Source organism: Heteronotia binoei, chromosome 1 (assembly GCF_032191835.1).
Source record: "Heteronotia binoei isolate CCM8104 ecotype False Entrance Well chromosome 1, APGP_CSIRO_Hbin_v1, whole genome shotgun sequence".
Lineage (NCBI taxonomy): Eukaryota > Metazoa > Chordata > Lepidosauria > Squamata > Gekkonidae > Heteronotia > Heteronotia binoei.
Genome location: NC_083223.1, coordinates 175066142 through 175087211, shown reverse-complemented (window position 1 = coordinate 175087211; position 21070 = coordinate 175066142). Strand labels below are relative to the sequence as shown.

The 21070-nt window shown below is 42.9% G+C and overlaps 1 protein-coding gene across 2 annotated transcripts in view; it reads right to left on the bottom strand.

Moving 5' to 3' along the window:
- Positions 1-21070, bottom strand: part of LOC132575862 (latent-transforming growth factor beta-binding protein 1-like) — a 368464-nt gene that overhangs the window by 165734 nt on the left and 181660 nt on the right. For both annotated transcript variants that reach the window (XM_060244552.1, XM_060244558.1), the window contains exon 12: positions 17884-18006. In XM_060244552.1, the coding sequence (XP_060100535.1) occupies positions 17884-18006 (123 nt within the window). The remainder of the gene's footprint in view (positions 1-17883; positions 18007-21070) is intronic.

Sequence of the window (21070 nt, the reverse complement as noted above, 5' to 3'; positions counted from 1 at the left end):
AAGGTATAGGGAGGGTGGAGAGATCAACCCAAAAGCGAGCCCTATACCAGAAGAGGGGAGGGGGGATGATGTGGAAGAGTGGGAGGAAAGGGTGTGGGAGGGGGGAAGGGAGAAAGGGGAGAGGCAGAATAGACTTTGTTATCCAGCCAGGGAAGGGAAGGGAGGTGAATGATTATGGCTAAAACTTTGAAAATGCTCTCACTGAATGTCAACGGACTAAGTTCAGACCTGAAAAGATATAGATTAACAAGAATGGCAAAACAACACAATATAGATATCGTGTATTTACAGGAAACACATAAGGCAAAGGATGATATTAAACCGTTGATTAAACACCCAGGATGGAAAGTATTGGCTGAAGCAAGAAGTAGAACTAAGACGAGAGGAGTTGCAATTTTAGTCCACACAAGGATCGATATTAGGATACTAGATCTCATTAGTGATAGGGAAGGGAGATATTTGTTTATCAAAGGTAGGTTTCAAAATAGAGTAATAACGCTTATAAATATATATGCCCCAAATACAGGACAGAGGAGATTTTTGAATAAAGTTATGCAAAAGGCTCAGAAATTCTCAGAGGGAGAAGTTATTATAGCAGGAGACTTTAACATAGATATGACCAAGGAAAAGGAGGCCAGGTGGAAAAGGAATTTGGTAGAAGCACATGAGGCCTTAGGCTTGGTTCCAAAGCCGACACATTTATCAAGTAGACACAAGACAGCTTCTTGTATAGATTATATATTTCTTAAAAAATCAAATAATTGGGAGTTGAGGAAAGTAACAACCCATCCAATATGGATCTCAGATCATGCTCCACTAAATATAGAACTGGTGATAAAAAACGAACAAATTAGAAGGACTTGGAGATTTAACAGTATGGTCTTATTAAAAAAAGAAAATAGACAATATATGGAAAATCAAGTAAAACAATATTTTAGAGAAAATAAGGGAACAGTGGCCACAAATATCTTGTGGGAAGCAGCAAAAGCAGTGTTAAGAGGTCATTGTATGATGAAGGAGAAAGAAATAAAAAAAGAATGGTATGCTAACAAGACACAGAAACTTCAGGAATTAGGCGCACTGCAGAGCAGTCAAGGTATTAGATTCTGCCCTGATAGGAAAAAAAAGATCGATGAAATTAGGAAACAATTGGACTTTATGGATTCGAGGGCATTATGGAAAAAACAAACCATGGTAAGAAATGAGTTTCAAAGAGATTCAATAAACTCCATTAGGAGATTGGCTAATTATCTCAAGACTAGGAAAGAAAAGCAAAAGGTGGAAAGTATTAAGAGACAAGGAAAGGTCACGCAGAACCCGAGAGAAATTAGGCAAGTGTTTCAAGAATTCTACAAAGAGTTATACGCTAGGAGGGATATAACAGAACATATTGAAGAAAGTGGAGAAGTGTTGGGAGATACAGATAGAGAGAGTTTGGAGAAGGAAATAACAGTTCAAGAAATAGAGGAAGTTGTGAACAATTTAAAAGTGGGTAAATCCCCAGGGCCTGACGGCTTTACTGTGGATTTTTATAAGGAGATGAAGGAGTTACTGATCCCCGAATTACAACAAGTGTTTAATGCTATATTGAAGGGAGGGAAAGCTCCCGACTCTTGGAGAATGGCTGAAATAACCGTAATATTAAAACCCCAGAAGGATCCTCGGGAATGGGTTCATATAGACCAATAAGTTTACTTAACCAGGACTACAAAATTTTCGCTAAAGTTTTAGCAAATAGGTTAAGGAACATATTACCTCATATAATAAAAGAGGATCAATATGGCTTTGTAAAGAATAGGAGTATTGCACATCCTATAAGGAATATATTTAATGTGTTGTACCATAAACGTTCTGGGCAACTGGCTTTACTTAAATTAGATGTATACAAGGCATTTGACACGCTGTCCCATGAATTCTTATGGTCCATAATGAAGAAGTGTGGGATTGGCCCACTATTCTTAAAAGCCATTCAAGAGGTCTATAGGGAGGGGTCAGCAGTGGTAAGAGTAAACAATGAACATACGGATCAGCTCCCAATTGAGAGAGGTGTGAGGCAGGGGTGTCCACTTTCCCCATCCCTGTTTATAATGGCGATAGAGCAACTAGCAGAAAGGATTAGGAATTCAGGGAGAATAGAAGGCTGTAGAATAGGAAAGGAGGAAATAAAAATCAATTTATTTGCAGATGACATAATCATGACAATATCTAACCCGAAAGAAGCCATTAGGGAAACGAAAATTATTTTAGAAGATTTTGAAGCAGTATCAGGCTTAAGGATAAATATGGGAAAGTCTGAAATAATGTACTTTAATGTTGGTTTGGAAGAAAGGAAAGAGATTAATAGGATAACTAATATGGGGATGGGAGTTAAGAAATTTAAATATCTAGGGATAGAAATTTATAAAAATATCAACAGGATAGTGGAGGGAAATTATAATAAAATCTGGGAGAAAATAGAGAGGGATACGCAGCAGTGGGGGAAAAGGACGATGAGCCTGACCACTAGAATAAAGAGTGTACCGATGTTTTGGATGCCAAGGTTGTCGTACCTTTTTCAAACGATACCACTGGAGTTAGATAAGCAAAAAATGACTAACTGGAACACTAAAATAAGGGAATGGATATTTGGTAGTAGGAAACTTAGATTTCCAAAAAAATTGGTATACAATCATAAATCAGAACTTGGATGGGGAGTCCCAGATATAGTCAATTATTATGAATCATTTCAGCTTAAAGCATTATTAGAAATAGAGAAGGAAGGGGACCAGAAATGGATAAGGTTTGAGAATGAAGCTAATAATGGGGTAGGAAAACATGGCATCTTTACGAACATGGGGGCGAAGGAACTTAATTTAAACGTGGGACCAAGGAAAAATGGGCTAAATGTTTGGAAGAAATGGCAACCAAAATGGCTGAATCGGGTATCTAGATGGACGCCATTAGAAGTGTTAATGGAAGGAGACAAGGAGCATAGGTGGAGCGAACTACTTAAGGCTAAAGGATTTAGAAGGGTAGAAGATTTGTTAATACTAGATAAGTTAAAACCATTACATGAATTTCAAGAAGTCGTAGGAATACAATACTGGCTTAAGGCCACAGGACTGTATACTAAAGTTAAAAAGGAAGTGGAAAAGAGTAACTTAAATGAAGAAGAACCCATGGAAAAGTTTTATAAATTAATGGGTAAAACAAAAAAAGGATTAGCAGGCATCCTATACAGGAGCATGAATTTAGGTAACGAAGGAGCAATAAGCTACCTTCAACGGTCATGGAGTTTAGAAGGCCAAATAACGAAACGAACAGGGGAGAAGATAATGGAAGGTTTAAAAAAAGTTAAGATACATAAGGTTAGAGAAATGGAATTGAAATTTTTCACCAAATGGTATAGAACTCCGGCTACTTTAGCCAATATGTTTCCTGGGTTGAGTCCTAAGTGTTGGCACTGTAAGAAAGAAAAGGGATGGTATTCCCACATGTGGTGGGAGTGTCCTGAGGCCAAGAAACTATGGGATATGGTAGTGGGAATGATAAAGAAATTCTTTCAGGTAGAGCCGAGAATTAACTTTGAACTAATGCAGATGAGTTTATTAGGGAATGAAAAAACAGGGAAAAACAACCAACATTTACTAAAAGCAATTATATCAGCGGGTAAAGCGGTAATAGCGGCAGGATGGAAGGATAAAAGTAAATGGAAGGAAAGTACTTGGCATAACTACCTCTTTGATTTTGTCCAGTCAGATATAGCCGCTATAATGGTGCAAGAAGAATCATGGGAAGAAAGAAGATCAAGAATTAAAGAAAAGTGGCTGACGTATCTGAAATGGGCGAAGGAAGAAAGGAGAGTGGACATTCAGTGGAAGCTTTGAGTCCTTTGTCCCTGGCTGGAAGAAGAAAAGGATGCATAGACTAAGGGGGGTGGGTTGGGGGTAAATGTAAAATGGATATCAGAAACCATGTAGAGAAACGGATAATGTATTAATAATAAAAATATACATATTAAAAAAAAAAAAAGTAGATAGAGCTGGGTGTCATCAGCATACTGATGGCAACCCAACCCATACCTTCGGGCAATCTGGGCAAGGGGGTGCATATAGATGTTGAGCAATATCAGGGAGAGCACCGCCCCCTGAGGCACCCCGCAATCAAGTGTGTATCTCTGGGACAGTTCACCCCCAATCGCCACCCTTTGTCCCCGACCTTCAAGGAAAGAGGAAAGCCATTGTAAGGCCAGCCCCTGAATCCCCGTGTCGGCGAGATGGCAAGTCAGCAACCGATGCTCGACCGTATCGAACGCTGCCGACAGGTCTAACAACATTAGTACCGCCGAGCCCCCTCTATCCAGATGCTGCTGAAGATCATCCACCAGGGCAACCAGCACTGTTTCTGTCCCATGACCCGGGCGAAAGCTCGACTGATGGGGGTCATGAACGGAAGCATCCTCCAGGAAACTCTGTAGCTGCAACGCCACTGCACTCTCAATGAGTTTACCAAAAAAGGGCAAATTCGAGACCGGCCGGTAGTGTGCCAATTCGGCCGGATCTAATGTTGATTTTTTCAAGAGAGAGCAGACCACCACCACTTTGAAAGGCGCTAGAAAATGCCCTTCCATCAGGGATCGATTTATGATATCCCGTACAGGATATCTAAGCTCCCTCTGGCAGGTTTTAATAAGCCAGGAGCGGCACGGGTCCAGATTACAAGTTGTAGGGCATGCAGATAGGAGGATCCTGTCAACTTCCTCCAGCCTGAGAGTACCGAAAACATCCAGAATATGATCCGAAGACAGGCACGAGGCCAGTGGATAGCTGGATCTACTTCCTCCTCAACCCTGTCTTGATGATGATATTGGATTTATATCCCGCCCTCCACTCCGAAGAGTCTCAGAGCGGCTCACAATCTCCTTTACCTTCCTCCCCCACAACAGACACCCTGTGAGGTAGGTGGGGCTGGAGAGGGCTCTCACAGCAGCTGCCCTTTCAAGGACAACCTCTGCCAGAGCTATGGCTGACCCAAGGCCATTCCAGCAGGTGCAAGTGGAGGAGTGGGGAATCAAACCCGGTTCTCCCAGATAAGAGTCCTCACACTTAACCACTACACCAAACTGTCTTCTCCAGCTGATCTATTCAATATTCTAATCTGCCAATATATCTAATAGTTATTTAATTTACAACTTCCTCCAGGCTGAGAGTACCGAAAACATCCAGAATATGATCCGAAGACAGGCACGAGGCAGTTCACATACTGTCTCCAATATGGCAGGGCAGTCGCGGTGGAGCAACGCGATCTTATCTGCAAAAAAAATCGCAAAAGCCTCACAGCCGATCTCCAATTCCTTAGAATTTGGTCTGCCTTGTGGCAGCATTGTAAGAGTCTGAATTGTATTGAACAATTGTGCCGGGTGCGAAATTGCAGACACAATCTTAGCTGCAAAGTATGTCTTCTTTGTGGCTTTGACTGCCATCTCATAGGACCTCATAAACTCTCTATAAGATGTTCTAGTCACTTCGTCTCGAGTACGCCGCCATTGCCTCTCTAGTCGTCTGAGCCCTTGCTTTAATTGCTGCAACTCCTGGTTATACCAAGGTGTTGGCTTTGGACGAGGGTGCAGAGGACGCCTAGGTGCGATCTCATCGATGGCTCTGGAGAGTCTATCATTCCAAGACTCCACCAGATCATCTAAAGAGTCGCCAGGAGGCCAGGGGTCCCGTAGAGCTGTCAGGAACCATTCCGGATCCATCAGGCTCTGCGGACGAGCTAAAATACGCTCACCGCCTAAACAGGCTTGGGGTGGGACATCCACATGAGCCTTGAGGGCATAGTAGTCCGACCATGGCACTGCTTCAGCAGTAATATCGTCCACTGAAACTCCCGCTGCGAAGACCAAGTCTAACATGTGCCCCGCCTGGTGAGTGGGTGTTGTAACAAGTTGGGAGAGTCCTAGTGTCGCCATGGATGATACTAGGTCCATTGCCTGATTGGAGGCCGTGTCGTCGGCATGGGCATTGAAGTCACCCAGGATCAGAAGCCTTGGGTACTCCAATGCCCAGCCTGTTGCAGCCTCCATCAGGGATGGTAAGGCATCGGCCGGTGCGTTAGGTGGTCAGTACACCAACCCCTCCCCAACGTCCCACGTCAGACCGGCACATTCAATGCCCTTGATCTCCGGGGCTGGGAGAGCCCGGAAGGAGTAAGCCTCTCGTATGAATAGGGCCACCCCTCCTTCCCGCCCGCTAGTCTGTGACTGGTGAAAGACCGAGTATCCTGGGGGGGTCATTTGGGGGTCATTTGGGAGAGAGCTACAGTCTCCCCATCACGCACCCAGGTCTCAGTCACACATGCCAGGTCCATATCCTGCTCAAGCAGGAATTCCTGAAGGGTAGAGGTCTTACTATTGATGGACCTGGCATTGCATAACACCAGTGATGGAGGCGAGTAATTTAACCTGGCCCCACTACCTGCCACCGTTGGGATGGGACACAGGCTGGAAGGGGGTCGAGCACTACCATGTCTCGGCCTCCTTCCCTTGTGATTCCACCTGTTCCCACCATCATATCTTCCCCTCCCCAGGAGTACTGGAATCCCCAGGCCAGTCATCTCCTGCTGGTGTCCACCAGCCCTTGAGACCGGTGGATAGCTGGATCTACTTCCTCCTCAACCCTGTCTTCTCCAGCTGATCTATTCAATATTCTAATCTGCCAATATATCTAATAGTTATTTAATTTACAACCCTACCCTATCAGCCCCTTAATTCATTAGCTAACAATAATTAATTAATTAACCTACAGGCTCCTTAAATATAAAAACCCTCCCAACCAATTTCTCTTCCCTAATTAATTTGCCACAAATACGCTCCTTCAAATTAGCTAATCAATTAAACAATCTAACTTAAATAACCAATAAATTATCAACTACAATCTAATTCTCATAAAATTTGGCAGTTAAGATTTCAGGGTCTTGGCAATCTTCTTATAGCCTAGGCCATCTTTATGTAGAGCAACAATTCGTTTTTTCAGATCCTCAGAGAGTTCATTGCCATGAGGTGCTATGTGGAACTTCCAGTGACCAGTATGAGGGAGTGAGAGCGATAACCTGCTCCCTCTTCACACCTGATACCTTGTACCACTAACGAGTCACATGACACAGGGAGGGAAAACGGCTACTTGGGCCCCATTTGGACATTATCACTTAGGGGTGTACTCACTTTTGTTGCCAGCAGTTTAGACACTGATGGCTGTGTGTGTAATTTTTGATTAGAATCTTTTACCCTATTCAACCAACATAAGGGCGAATGATCAGTTTGAAGGTCAAACTTCTGCCCCCACAAATAACTACGAAGCTTTGTGAGAGACCACACAAGAGCTAAACATTCCTTCTCAATAGTAGACAAATGTCTCTCTCTTGGCAGAAGCTTCTTACTCAAGAACACCATAGGGTGCAGCTCCCCATCAGCACCCCTTTGCAAGAGCACACATCCAATGCCAGTATGAGAAGCATCCGTTTGAACCACATATGGTTGGGTAGGGTCACGAGCCTGCAGAGCAGGTGATTGTAACAAAGCACGTTTCAGGTCCTCAAAAGCTTTCTGACATTCAGGTGTCCACTTCACTTTAGTAGGCAAACTTTTCTTACACAACTCAGTAAAGGGAATAGCCAGAATACTAAAATGGGCCACAAATTTTCTATAGTAACCTATCAATCCTATGTAGGTTTGAACTTGTTTCTTTGTAGCAGGTACAGGCCAGTCAACAATGCACTGCACCTTGGCATGCAGAGGCTTGATGGTACCAGATCCCACTTTGTGTCCCAGGTAATCCACCGTAGCCAACCCAAACTGACACTTAGACAGCTTGATGGTTAAATTGGCCTTCTTAATACGCTGAAGTACACTTTGCACATGCTCCAGATGTTGTTCCCAGCTACCAGAAAAGACAGCAATATCATCTAAGTAAGCACAGCAGTATTCAGACAGACCACTAATCATAATGTTAACCAAACATTGAAAGGTTGCAGGGCTATTATGTATCCCAAAAGGCATTACTTTAAACTGATATAATCCCTGCTGGGTTATAAAAGCAGATCTTAGGGCAGCTTCCGGAGTCAAAGGTACCTGCCAATAACCTTTGGTCAAATCAAAAACAGAAATAAACCTTGCTTTCCCTAGGCGTTCTACTAATGAATCAATGCAAGGGAGAGGAAAAGAATCGGCCACTGTTAAAGCATTTAGTTTATGATAATCCACACAGAATCTTATGCTTTGATCTTTCTTTGGGACTAATACCACAGGTGATGACCATGGTGACTGACTAGGTTTGATCACACAAGCATTTCAGCTATTTTCTTAGCCACATCCTGTGCATGAGCATCATTTACCCGATAAGATCTACTTGAAACTGGAGCAGCAGCCCCAGTATCAACATGATGAGTTATTAAAGAAGTTCTTCCAGGCCGCCCACAAAAAACACTCTCAAAGTTTTTTAACAAACTATATAGTTGAGCAGCCTGCACTTCAGACAAGCTGGAATTAGACAAAACAACATCAAGGCAGCATGAAGCTTGATACTCTGCCAATAAATCACAGGAACCCTGAAACAGATCCTCTTCCTCTGATTGTAAACTCACAACATTAACAGTTCTCTTATAATATTTTTAAGTGAGTTCCCATGATACTCTTGGGGCTTGGAATGCAATTCTGGACAGGCCACTAAATAATGCATTGAACTTAGTCTCTGAACAATAGTGCCAGATCCCAGCAACTTTGGACACAATTTATGTGGCTTAACTGGCTTCAAAATCAGCACCTTTTCATTAGGAAAAAATTCTTTATCTACAGCTTTACGATCATAAAACCGCTTTTGACTCTCCTGAGCAGCCTTTGAATTACTTTGAGCTGCTTCCCAGACATCCAACAAAGTGAGCCGTAAGTTTTGGAAATAGGCAGCAACATGTCAGTAACTGTGTAGCTTAGAAGTTACTGCATCTTAGATCATCTACTGTCATCTACTGTCAAAGTGAAGAGATCATGTGACTGTGATCACAGGACTGGCTGATGCAATGCCCGGTAATTGCCTGTAGTCACAGTGAGTCAGCATATTTGCTGATTGGTGGGCTGAGCTATAAAAGTGCTAACTAGCAAGGTTACTTTCTCTCTCTGTATTGATGATTGTCTGGCATAGCACTTTGGAGCTCTGGATTGTAATTATACTGCACTTATCTGTAAATATTTGTAAATACACTGATAGTTTTAGTAGAACCCGTGTGAAGTCTCTTCTTATCTGTGTTACCATTTTTATCAGCCTAATAGCACGCCGCTTTGCTAACACGCACTGTCCGTCAGGGTTATGGGCCCAGTCTGCGTGCTGTGTTGGTGAGGCTGTGCTGGCTGTGGAGGTATGTGTGGAGGAGAGTCGTGCTGAACAGAAGTGCATGAGCGAGTCGGAGGAAAGTGTCGGAGACGTCTCGTTATTTTTGTCGGTGAGTGACGATGGGGAGGACAGAGTCCAGCTATCGGGAGAGAGCGGAGATATGGCTCAGCTGCAAGCCGTGCCAGTGGAGAAGCTGACCTCGAGCAATTATGCCGTGTGGTCTCTCCGGATGGAGTATTTCCTACGGAGGGAAGGACTGTGGGAGTTTGTTTCTACCCCTCCTGTGGATCCTACAGCAGCTGAGGCAGATCAAGGGTAGAAGGCTCTGGCCCACATTATCCTGTGTGTGGGAGACGATCAGCTCATTTACGTTAGAGGCAAAGCTACTGCTAGTGAGGTGTGGAATGCACTGCGTGGTATGTATATGCGTACTACAGCTGGTTCGCTTATGGTCCTAACACGTAAAATGTATCGTATGCTGATGAGGTCGGGAGGCTGTGTTAAAGAGCACATTAAGGCTCTGACTGACTGTTTCACAGAGCTTGAGCTGAGAGGAAAGGCTGTTGCGGCTGACGACCGCGTTTATATTTTGCTTTCGTCGCTGCCAGGAGAATATCTGCAATTAATCACGTCATTAGAGACTGTAGATAGTGCAACATTAACTATGGACTATGTATGCGCACGTCTCTACGATTTCCAAGACAGGATGACTGCAGCGTCCCATTCTGGGAACGGAGACAGTGCATCTGCCGGTGGGAGTGAGCAGACTTCTGAGCAAAGCCTGTTGCGAGGCAGAAGCAAGAGGTCGGCCCGGTTGTTCTTCATGTGCGGAAGTGCTATCAATGTGGGTCTACAACTCACCTCAGAAGGTTTTGTACCAAGGCAAGGAAGCAGCGGAAGCAGAAGACGTCGTCATCATCTGGGAGCTGTGAGCAAGCCAAGCTGGTGACTGCAGGAACGTCTAGAGGAAAGTATGTTTGGCTGGTGGACTCTGGTGCAACCAGTCATATTTGTACTGACAAAACTCTAATTATAAATGCCCAAAAGCCTGCATTAACACATGTGAACCTAGCTGATGGGTCTGAATCAGAGGTTATGTGTAAAGGCAGGGTAAGTTTCCCAGCTCTGGGATGTGAGCTGGAGGAGGTGCTCCTAGTTCCGGAGCTGAAATCTAATCTATTGAGTGTAAGTGCTTTGGCAAAAGCAGGGTTTGATGTAAGTTTTACTGGTACTGATTGCAAGGTGTCTAAGAACGGGAAGATTTATTCCCGGTGGAGACTAATTGATGGTGTTTACGTGATGGAAAGCATGTCTGAAAAAGCAGAACAAGTATCTAATCAATGCCCACATGACTCATGTGTTCATCTGCTGCATCGCAGATTGGGGCATTCTAGCTTTCACACTATAAATAAAACTTTATCCCTGTTACCTAATGTATCAGTGAAAGGCTGCAAAGCATATTTAGATTGCCAGATATGCAAGCAGGTGAAAAGTAAAGCGTTCCCTGTGGCTAAAAAGAGTTTAAAAGTGTCTAAAGGGCCACTAGAGCTGGTCCATACCAACATAGTGGGACCATTTCCAAAGAGCCACTCTTCCAATAGATATCTATTAGTCATTATTGATGACTGTATTCGTTTTTGCTGGTCATATGTACTCAAACATAAATCTGATGTATTTAACTGTTTTAAGTTGTGGGCTATGAAGGTGCAGAAGCAACTTGGAGTGTAGTTAAAGGCTGTTCAATCTGATAAAGGCGGGGAGTTTACGTCTAACCAGTTTGAAGCTTGGATGGCAAAGCAGGGTATTGTTCATAGGATTGCAAACCCAGCAACCCCCTCAGAAAATGGTGTGGCGGAGCGAGCGAATGCCATATTACAACAAATGATGTATGCAATGTTAGCTGATGCTAATCTACCAATAGCATACTGGGCAGAGGCAATTATGGTGGCAACATTTTTGCATAATAGGCTCTGGACCAAAGCCACAAACAACATTCCTTATGTAGCATTGTACCATAAGGAGCCAAGTTTGGAGTTTCTGAAGGTGTTTGGATCTAAAGCATGGGTAAATATTCCTTTGCAGTTGAGACACAAAGGAGGTGCAAGATTCAAGAAGCTAGTATTTCTAGGGTATCAAACTCATATGAAGTCCTACAGGTTTAGTGATCCAGACATGAAAATCACCCTAAGTAGGTCAGCAAACTTTAGTGAGAATGTCAGTTGGCCAAGGATACATGGCACTGAAATGGAAACCTAGGTGTGGTTACCATTGACTGAGAACAGTTCTGAGGTAGAAAATAAATCTGAATCTGAACAGGTACCTGTTAATATAAAACAGAAGGTGGCAGAGCACGAACAGAGTGCTGACCAGGTGCCAAGAGTATCTACCCGGAGTACTAAGGGTGTTCCCCCTGTTCGCTATGGTTATAACAACTGTGTAAATCATGTATTTGTAACAGAACCAGAAATGTTGTAATGAAGTGTTATCTCTGCCGCAGGAGGAGGAAAAAGCTTGGCAAGCAGCCTGGAAAAGAGAGTACTGTTCCCTGTATAAAAACAATGTGTTGCTTAATTTATTCAGTGGAAAGCCACAAAGCAATCACTCGTTGCATGTAGCAAGTGTGAGGCTGAATTTTGTGAGCTGAATGACTGTATACTCAATAATGTAAAGGAAGCAATAAGTCGTGGCATTATGACATTGATTAAATGTTCCACGGATAATAATGTTGCAGATTTATATACAACATGTTTATGCACAGAGAAACATGTGAAGCTGACAAAGATGTTGAATATACAGTAACTTCAAATCTAAGGAGGTGTGTCAGTAACTGTGTAGCTTAGAAGTTACTGCATCTTAGATCATCTACTGTCATCTACTATCAAAGTTAAGAGATCATGTGACTGTGATCATATGACTGGCTGATGCAATGCCCGGTAATTGCCTGTAGTCACAGTGAGTCAGCATATTTGCTGATTGGTGGGCTGAACTATAAAAGTGCTAACTAGCAAGGTTACTTTCTCTCTCTGTATTGATGATTGTCTGGCGTAGCACTTTGGAGCTCTGGATTGTAATTATACTGCACTTATCTGTAAATATTTGTAAATATACTGATAGTTTTAGTAGAACCAGTGTGAAGTCTCTTACTTTATTTATTTATTTATTTATTTTATGATTTATATCCCGCCCTTCCCAGCAAGTGGCTCAGGGAGGCTTACAACATAGAAACTCACATAAATAAGGTTTAAGCATATAAACAGTTAAAATAATTAAACATTTGAAATATTTAAAACATTAAGGACAGCAGAAATCTAGTAAAACCACACTTAGTTTCTTGTGCCAGCCAGTTATAGGCCAGCCGGAAGAGGGTTGTCTTACAGGCCCTGCGGAACTGAGCAAGATCCCGCAGGGCCCTCACCTCTTCCGGCAGCTGGTTCCACCAGGAAGGGGCCATAACAGAAAAGGCCCGGTCCCTGGTAGACTTTAAACGGGCTTCTTTTGGCCCGGGGATAACAAGGAGGTTTTGAGTTCCCGATCTCAGTACTCTCTGGGGAACATGTGGGGAGAGACAGTCCTTCAGGTAGGCAGGTCCTAGGCCATATAGGGCTTTAAAGGTAATAACCAGCACCTTGTACCGGATTCGGTAAGTTATTGGCAGCCAGTGCAGATCCTGGAGCCCCGGCCGGATGTGCTCCCTTCTTGGGAGTCCTAACAGCAGCCGGGCCGCGGCATTCTGCACTACCTGCAGCTTTCGAGTTCGGCACAAAGGCAGCCCCATGTAGAGAGCATTGCAGTAGTCCAACCTCGAGGTGACCGTGGCATGGATCACTGTTGCTAGATCATCGCGCTCCAGGAAGGGGGCCAACTGCCTTGCCCGCCTAAGATGAAAAAATGCGGACTTGGCAGTGGCTGCTATCTGAGCCTCCATCGTTAAGGAGGACTCCAATAGTACCCCCAGGCTTTTGACCCTGTTCGCCTGTTTTTATCTGCGTTACCATTTTTATCAGCCTAATAGCATGCCGCTCTGCTAACACGCACTGTCCGTCACAACACACTGAGGTTTAGTATCCACAAAACCTTCCCATTGACTCTTTAATAGGGATAAGTGATTATTTAGGGTCCTCCCATACACCAACTCATTCGGGGCAAACCCCAAACTCTCTTGCACAGTGTCACTGTAAGCAGCTATCACAAAAGGTAACTCACTATCCCAAGTACTACCATGAGCCAGAGCATATTTACGCAGCATATTCACTAATGTTTTTTGAGTGACTTCCACTAAGCCATTCCCTTGATGTTGAAAGGCTATACAGGTATGATGATCAACTTTTGCTAAAGCAAACACCTGCTGCATCAGATTAGGCATCATATTTGACCCCAAATCTGACACAATAGTCTTAGGAATTCCCCAGGTGCAAGTAACATTTAAAAGAGCTTTAACCAGATTTGCAGTAGAAGTAGTAGCCATAGCAGTGGCTATAACTATATGTGAGGCATAATCAATCACTGTGCAAATATATTTCTTACCCCCACGCATTGGCTTATTAAATGGGCCCACCAGATCATTTTCTCAAAAATAGCAGAATCCATAGGAATACTCTGCAAGGTTGTTGGGGGGTTATCATTTGAATAACCAACTACCTGACACGTAAGACAGCTCTTAACATAACCCTGTACTGAATCATAAACCCCTGGCCAATGGAAATACCTAGTTACTTTTTCCAGTGTCTTTTTTATTTCTGCATGGCCAGCAAACACAGATGTATGTGCTAAATCCAAAACTTTAGCTCTAAATCCACTAGGGACCACAAGCTGTTTTCTAGAGTCACATTCTTCAGGAAAAGCTTTTGGTTTGTGTTCCCTATAAAGCAAATCCTTTTCAAAATAAAACCAAACACGAGCATCTTGATTACGAGGTTGCTCTGCAAGAGCACAGCAGGTCTCTAATGTTGGATCAGCCTTTTGAGCATTTTTAAAGTCTTTCAAATTTTCTGTTAAAGAAGGGAGAGCAAAGCTGCTTGTAGACGATGTTTCAGTTGCTACCTCTTCACCCCTCCCCAACTGAAAACCTGCCTGCTCCAGATTTACAGCCGGCTTCAACTCAATTGGCATGCAGGGGAGATTATTACTGGAAGACACAACGATGCTGCTCTCACCCTCAGTCTGAGTTTCTACAGACTGACGGGTTTCACTGGACCAAGCAGGGTTAGATAACAAGGTATGTTTATGATAAAAATAACCAAAGTCATTACCCAGCAGCACAGGAATTTTACAGGCTGCATCTGGATGTACAATGACCTGCAAAACCATCTACAGTCCTTTATACTCCAAATCCACTTTAGCTAGCTCTTTCCGAACTGCAGCAGAAGCATAAGGAGTTATCCACACAAATTCGTTTAACATTTGATGGTCTTTAACCAGAGATCGCAGAACTGCAGTGACATCACTTCCTGAGTCCCGAAATGTAGTAACAGTTATATCATTAATCCTTATCTCTCTTGAAAAATGTAGAGTTGCCCAATTCACACTGGGTGGAACAGAATTAACTCCTCCTAAACTAGATGCTTCTGTCGAAGCAGTAGCAAATGTAAAAGTCTTGGCTCAGCCACTAATTCAGTAGTGACTGGCGCAACAGTTAAAGCACCTGTCCATGTTTCTTCTTCCTCCCAGCCCTCAGTTGCAAGAGGGTCCTGGGAAATAATCCGAACTGCTGGACTGCTAGTACTGGGAGGTTCCTTAACTGATTTTTCACAGTCTCCACATAAAAGGTTTCCTACAGAAAAAACAGATTCCACAAGAAGGGCCCACCTTAGAATGAAATTCAGCTGTTAGGGAAGAGCTCTTTTCCTGGGGGGTGGAGGATTTACTCCCCTCCCCATCTTTTCCCAGCCTACCCATCTCTGTCACAGCAGAGCAACTGCTAGCTCCTCCAGCTGAAAGCTGCTTTCCAAGTCCATGCTGCCTATTCAGTTTTAAAAGTTCCGCTAGGCCCGCAGCATCCTCTACTGTAGCAGGGGCTCTGTCAAGGACCAACGGGGCAATTTCATCTGGCAATAATTTCTGGAATTGCTCCTTCAGAATCAGTTATCTCAGGCCCTCAAAACTACTAACTCCTTCAACTGCTAGCCAATAAACCAGATTCTGCCGCAATTTAGCTGCAACCAAATGGAGACTTCCAGTCCATAACGTACGGTCCACCCTTCTAAATGTTCTCCTATATGTTTCAGCATTCAGTGCAAAACGCTGCCTAGCCAAAACTTTAAACTTATCATAAGACAGAGCATCTTGGGGAGGTAACTGTCCCATGAGTTCCAAAAGCTCCCCATACAATAAAGATCTCAAAATAATCATATAAAATTGTTGGGTAACCTGCATCTCTACACAGATACGTTCAAAAAAAGAAAAATAAGCCAAAATATCCATAGGTGGTTTATACAATGGAAACATTTTCCTATCATAACACTAAGGACTCTGTTCTCTCTGGTATTGCCACATTGGGCTATCATGCCTCTGTCTTTGCTGTGGCAACCCGTCCTCTCGGTGCCTCTGCCAATTCCAACATGGAGAATTATAATCTCCAAATCTCTGCCTGGGTGGACTGGCTGCTCGAGACCATTGTCTAGAGGGAGAGAGAGGTGAAGCTGCAACACTTCTTTGCCCAAGCTCCATCTCTACATACCTCTCATCCCTCTGTCTGGGTAGATGTTGTGGTAATTGTAAGCCCTTAGCCTTTCGTGGCTGAGACTCCCCATCTTGATCTCCTGTTGGTGCCCAAAAAGCAGGTTCCCATGCTTGTGGCAGCCATCAGTTCCCAACCCCAAAGCGTCTATATGGTTCAATCTACTGAAATTCCAAATCAGAATGTCTCCAAGAGGGGAGCGCAATCAATCTCTGCTCCTCCCACCATGCCAAAAACTCAGCTGTATGCTGGGGAGTTTCTTCTTGCCATAAGTCCCTGCCCTGGAAATCTCTCCACCTGGGCTTAACATGACTTGACCCTAAAGAAGGGTCAGGGCAAAATTCTGATCTTCCTTGTACATCCCAGGGAGAGACAAACAAGTCAGGTCTTCCTGTTACGTCCACTGTCTGCAACGTATGGAATGTAAATTCCTCTGTTCCATTCACAAAAGGGTTTAAGCTCTCAGCCATCCTGACTATCTATCAAAATAACAAACAGCTCATAGTCCTCGTCAACCACCTGCACAGCCTCAAACACCCTTGCCTTGAATGCCACACTAAATCACATATCCCAACGCTGCTCACCATGTAACAACTTATACTACCCTCACACCGAGGAAGAGCAAGGTGTTTTCTTTGCAGTGACAGACAAGGCAACACAACTCAAAGATAAGCAGTTTCAGAATAGACTGATGAAAACAAAATAATAATAATAATAACAACAACAACAACAACAACAACAACAACAATAATAATAATAATAATAATAATGATATTTTATTTTTATATCCCGCCCTCCCCGCCGAGGCGGGCTCAGGGCGGCTGACAGGCATGGGCAAAGAAGTGTTGCAGCTTCACCTCTCTCTCCCTCTAGACAATGTTATAAAATATAACTAACTAATACTACTTACATAGTCCCATAATCACCAGCTGGTAAGCATGATGGCTTTTTGCCAAAAAAAACAATGACTAAGCAGTTTTGGGAAACAGTATAAATCCCCCTCAGCTGGCTGATGGCAACCAAAAATGGGCATCCCGGAAGAACCAATCAACCCAAGCTGACTCTCTTAGTGCAGCTGAGAGTAACCATTAATTAGAAGAAGACAACTCCTTTCAAGGTGACACATAACCAAAACACTGCTGGAAAAATAAAAGTTGTTAAGCAGCCCAGAAACCAAAACCACCATATATATATATATATATATATATATATATATATATATATATATATATATATATATATATATATATATATATATATATATATGGTGGTTTTGGTTTCTGGGCTGCTTAACAACTTTTATATATATATATGGTGGTTTTGGTGGCTAAAGTCTGAAATCAATCAAGAAAAATCAGAGGCTTTCTCTCCATGTTTCCTAAGGAAAACAGCTTTGTATGCCCTTATTAGGAAAACACACCATAGAGAGGCAGAAACTAAGAGCAAAAATCACAGCCCCTGAACAAAAGAAAATAATGGGTTTCTTTTGTTATAGGCTGTTTAGAGAATTTACTTTGTTTTCACATTAATTATTATAACTATGAAACCCCCAATTTTTGTAGTTATTGTTAATTAATAATGAAAGATATGGACAAGTCTAGTTGTAAGTATTTTTAATTATATTGGGTGGTTTCTTACATTACACTACAGGTTTTATTTTTGTATTCTATATTTTACATGCTAGGATTTATTTATTAAAACATTTATATGCTGCCTTTCCTCCTGGTTCAAGGTGGCTTACAATAATAGTCAATACCTACGACAATTTTTGATGAGAATTTCCAGTAACAATGACTACAAAAATGAATGTTTCAGCAATCTTGTTACAGCAGAAAGAGCACCTACCTTCACACTGTCCTCTCCTGACCATTCGGAATCCACTTTCACAATATTCACATCTATATGAGCCAATGGTATTTACACAAAGGCCTTCCCCACAGGTATGAGGTCTGGCACATTCATCAACATCTAGGATATGAAAACATAAAAAGTTAAAAGCAGGAAATATGGGAGTTCCCATGTTTTGAAAATAAACAACTTATTTACTGAACACTAAGTTTCCGCTTTCTCTCATGGATTGCTGCCTTGATGTGGCGAGAGGGCTTGTGCGGTTCACTGAGGCTATGGGCTATGCCATGCAGGGCCACCCAAGATGGACAGACCACAGCTGAGAACCCAGACTAACTGTAATCCACTGGAGAAGAAAATGGCAAACCACTCCAGTATCATTGCCAAGAAAACCCCAGGGACAGTAACAAAAGGCTAAAAGATATGGCACTGGAAGATGAGCCCCTCAGGTCAAAAGGTGCCCAATATGCTTCTGGGGAAGAGCAGAGGGAAAGTCCAAGTAACCACAGAAAGAGTGAAGCAGCTGGGCCCCAGTCAAAGGGATGCTCAGCTGTGGATGTGTCTGATGGTGAAAGAACAGACCGATGCTGCAAAGAACAATACTGCATCAGAACATGGAATGTAAGATCTATGAATCAAAATGAGCTAGATGTAGTCAAACAAGAGATGGCAAGACTGAACATCGACATACTGGGAATCAGTGAACTAAAATGGATGGGAATGGGTGAATTTAACAGAGGATCACTACATCTATTATTGTGGCCAAGAGAACAAGCTGGTCATAGCAAACACCCTCTTCCAACAACCTAAAAGGCGACTCTACACATGGACATCACCTGATGGGCAACACAGAAATCAGATTGATTATCTACTCTGCAGTCAAAGATGGAGAAGCTCCTTACAGTCAGCAAAAACAAGACCTGGAGCTGACTGCAGCTCAGATCATGAGCTACTCATTGCAAAATTCAGGCTTAAACTGAAGAAAGCTGGGGAAGCCATTAGGCCATTCAGGTTTGACCTTGATCACATCCCTTATGAATATACAGTGGAGGTGAAGAATAGGTTTAAGGAACTAGCGTTGATAGATAGAGTGCCTGAAGAACTATGGACGGAGGTTCGTGACATTGTACAGAAGGCAGCAATCAGCACCATCCCAAAGAAAAAGAAATGCAAGAAAGCACAGTGGCTGTCTGATGAGGCTTTACAAATAGCTGAGGAAAGAAGGAAAGCGAAAGGCAAAGGTGAAAAGGAAAAATTCACCCAACTGAATGCAGATTTTCAGAGGACAGCAAGGAGAGCTAAGGAGGCCTTCCTGAAGGAACAATGCAAAGCAACAGAGGAAAATAATAGAATGGGAAGGACAAGAGATCTCTTCAAGAAAATTGGAGAAATCAAGGGAACGTTTCATGCAAAGATGGCCATGATAAAGGACAAAAACGGTAGGGACCTAACAGAAGCAGAAGAGATCAGGAAGAGGTGGCAAGAATACACAGAAGAATTATACAAGAAGGATCTCAATGTCCTTGACAACCATGACAGTGAAATTGCTGACTCACTTGAGCCAGACATTCTGGAGTGTGAAGACAAATGGGCCTTAGAAAGCATGACTAACAACAAAGCGAGTGGAGATGACGGTATCCCAGTTGAGCTATTCAAAGTCCTAAAAGATGATTCTGTTAAAGTGATGCACACATTATGTCAACAAATTTAGAAAACACAACAGTGGCCGCAGGATTGGAAAAGATCAGTTTATATTCCAATCCCAAAGAAGGGTAATGCCAAGGAATGTTCAAACTATCACACCACTGCACTCATTTCACATGCCAGCAACGTCATGTTAAAGATCCTACAAGCTAGGCTTCAGCAGTATGTAGATCGGGAACTATCAGAAGTTCAAGCTGGGTTTTGGGGAGGTAGAGGAACTAGAGATCAAACTGTCAACATTCGATGGATTATGGAGAAAGCATGGAAGTATCAGAAAAACGTCTATTTCTGTTTCATTGACTACGCTAAAGCCTTTGATTGTGTGGATCAAAACAAACTGTGGCAAGTCCTTAAAGAGATGAGAGTACCAGACCACCTCACATGTCTCCTGAGAAACCTGTATAAGGGTCAAGAAGCAACTGTCAGAACGCGATATGGAACAACTGATTCGTTTAGAATAGGAAAAGGAGTTCGACAATGATGTATATTGTCACCCTGCTTATTTAATTTATATGCAGAGTATATCATGCAGAATGCTGGCCTGAATGAAGCACAATCCAGAATTAAGATTGCTGGGAAAAACATCAACATCCTCAGATATGCAGATGACACCATTCTAATGGCAGAAAGTGAGGAGGACCTAAAGAACCTCTTGTTGAGGGTGAAAGAGGAAAGCACAAAAGTAGGCTTGAAACTCAACATCAAAATAACTAAGATCATGGCATCCGGCCCCATCACACCTTGGCAAATAGAAGGGGAAGACATGGAAGTAGAGACAGACTTCACATTTCTGGGATCCAAGTTCACTGCAGATGGTGACTGTAGCCAGGAAATGAAAAGACGTTTGCTCCTTGGGAGGACAGCTATGGCAAACCTGGGCAGTATAAAAAAAGTAGAGACATCACCCTGCCAACAAAAGTCTGTATAGTCAAAGCGATGGTATTTCCAGTAGTAATGTATGGCTGTGAGAGCTGGAACATAAGGAAGGCCAGGCACAGAAGAATAGATGCTTTTGAGCTCTGGTGCTGGAAAAGAATCTTGAGAGTCCCTTGGACTGTAAGAAGATCCAATCAGTCAGTCCTAAGGGAAATCAACCCAGACTGTTCCATGGAAGGTCAGATGCTGAAGCTGAAGTTCAAATACTTTGGCCACCAAATGAGAAGGGAGCACTCACTGGAGAAGATCCTGATGATGGGAAAGACAGAAGGCAAAAGAAGAAGGGGACGGCAAAATATGAGATGGCTGGACAGCATTACTGATCTAACAAACACAAATTTGAGACTTCGGAGGATGGTGGAAGATAGGAGGACCTGGCGTGACTTTGTCCATGGGGTCGCAATGAGTCGGATTCGACTGTGCGACTGAACAACAACAACAACAACAAAGTTTCAGCTAGCTTCATTCTATAAAATGCTTGAGATGTTAAAGAAGACCTTACATAAACAATGTAATATGTAAGCTGGGATTTCACTGATATTTG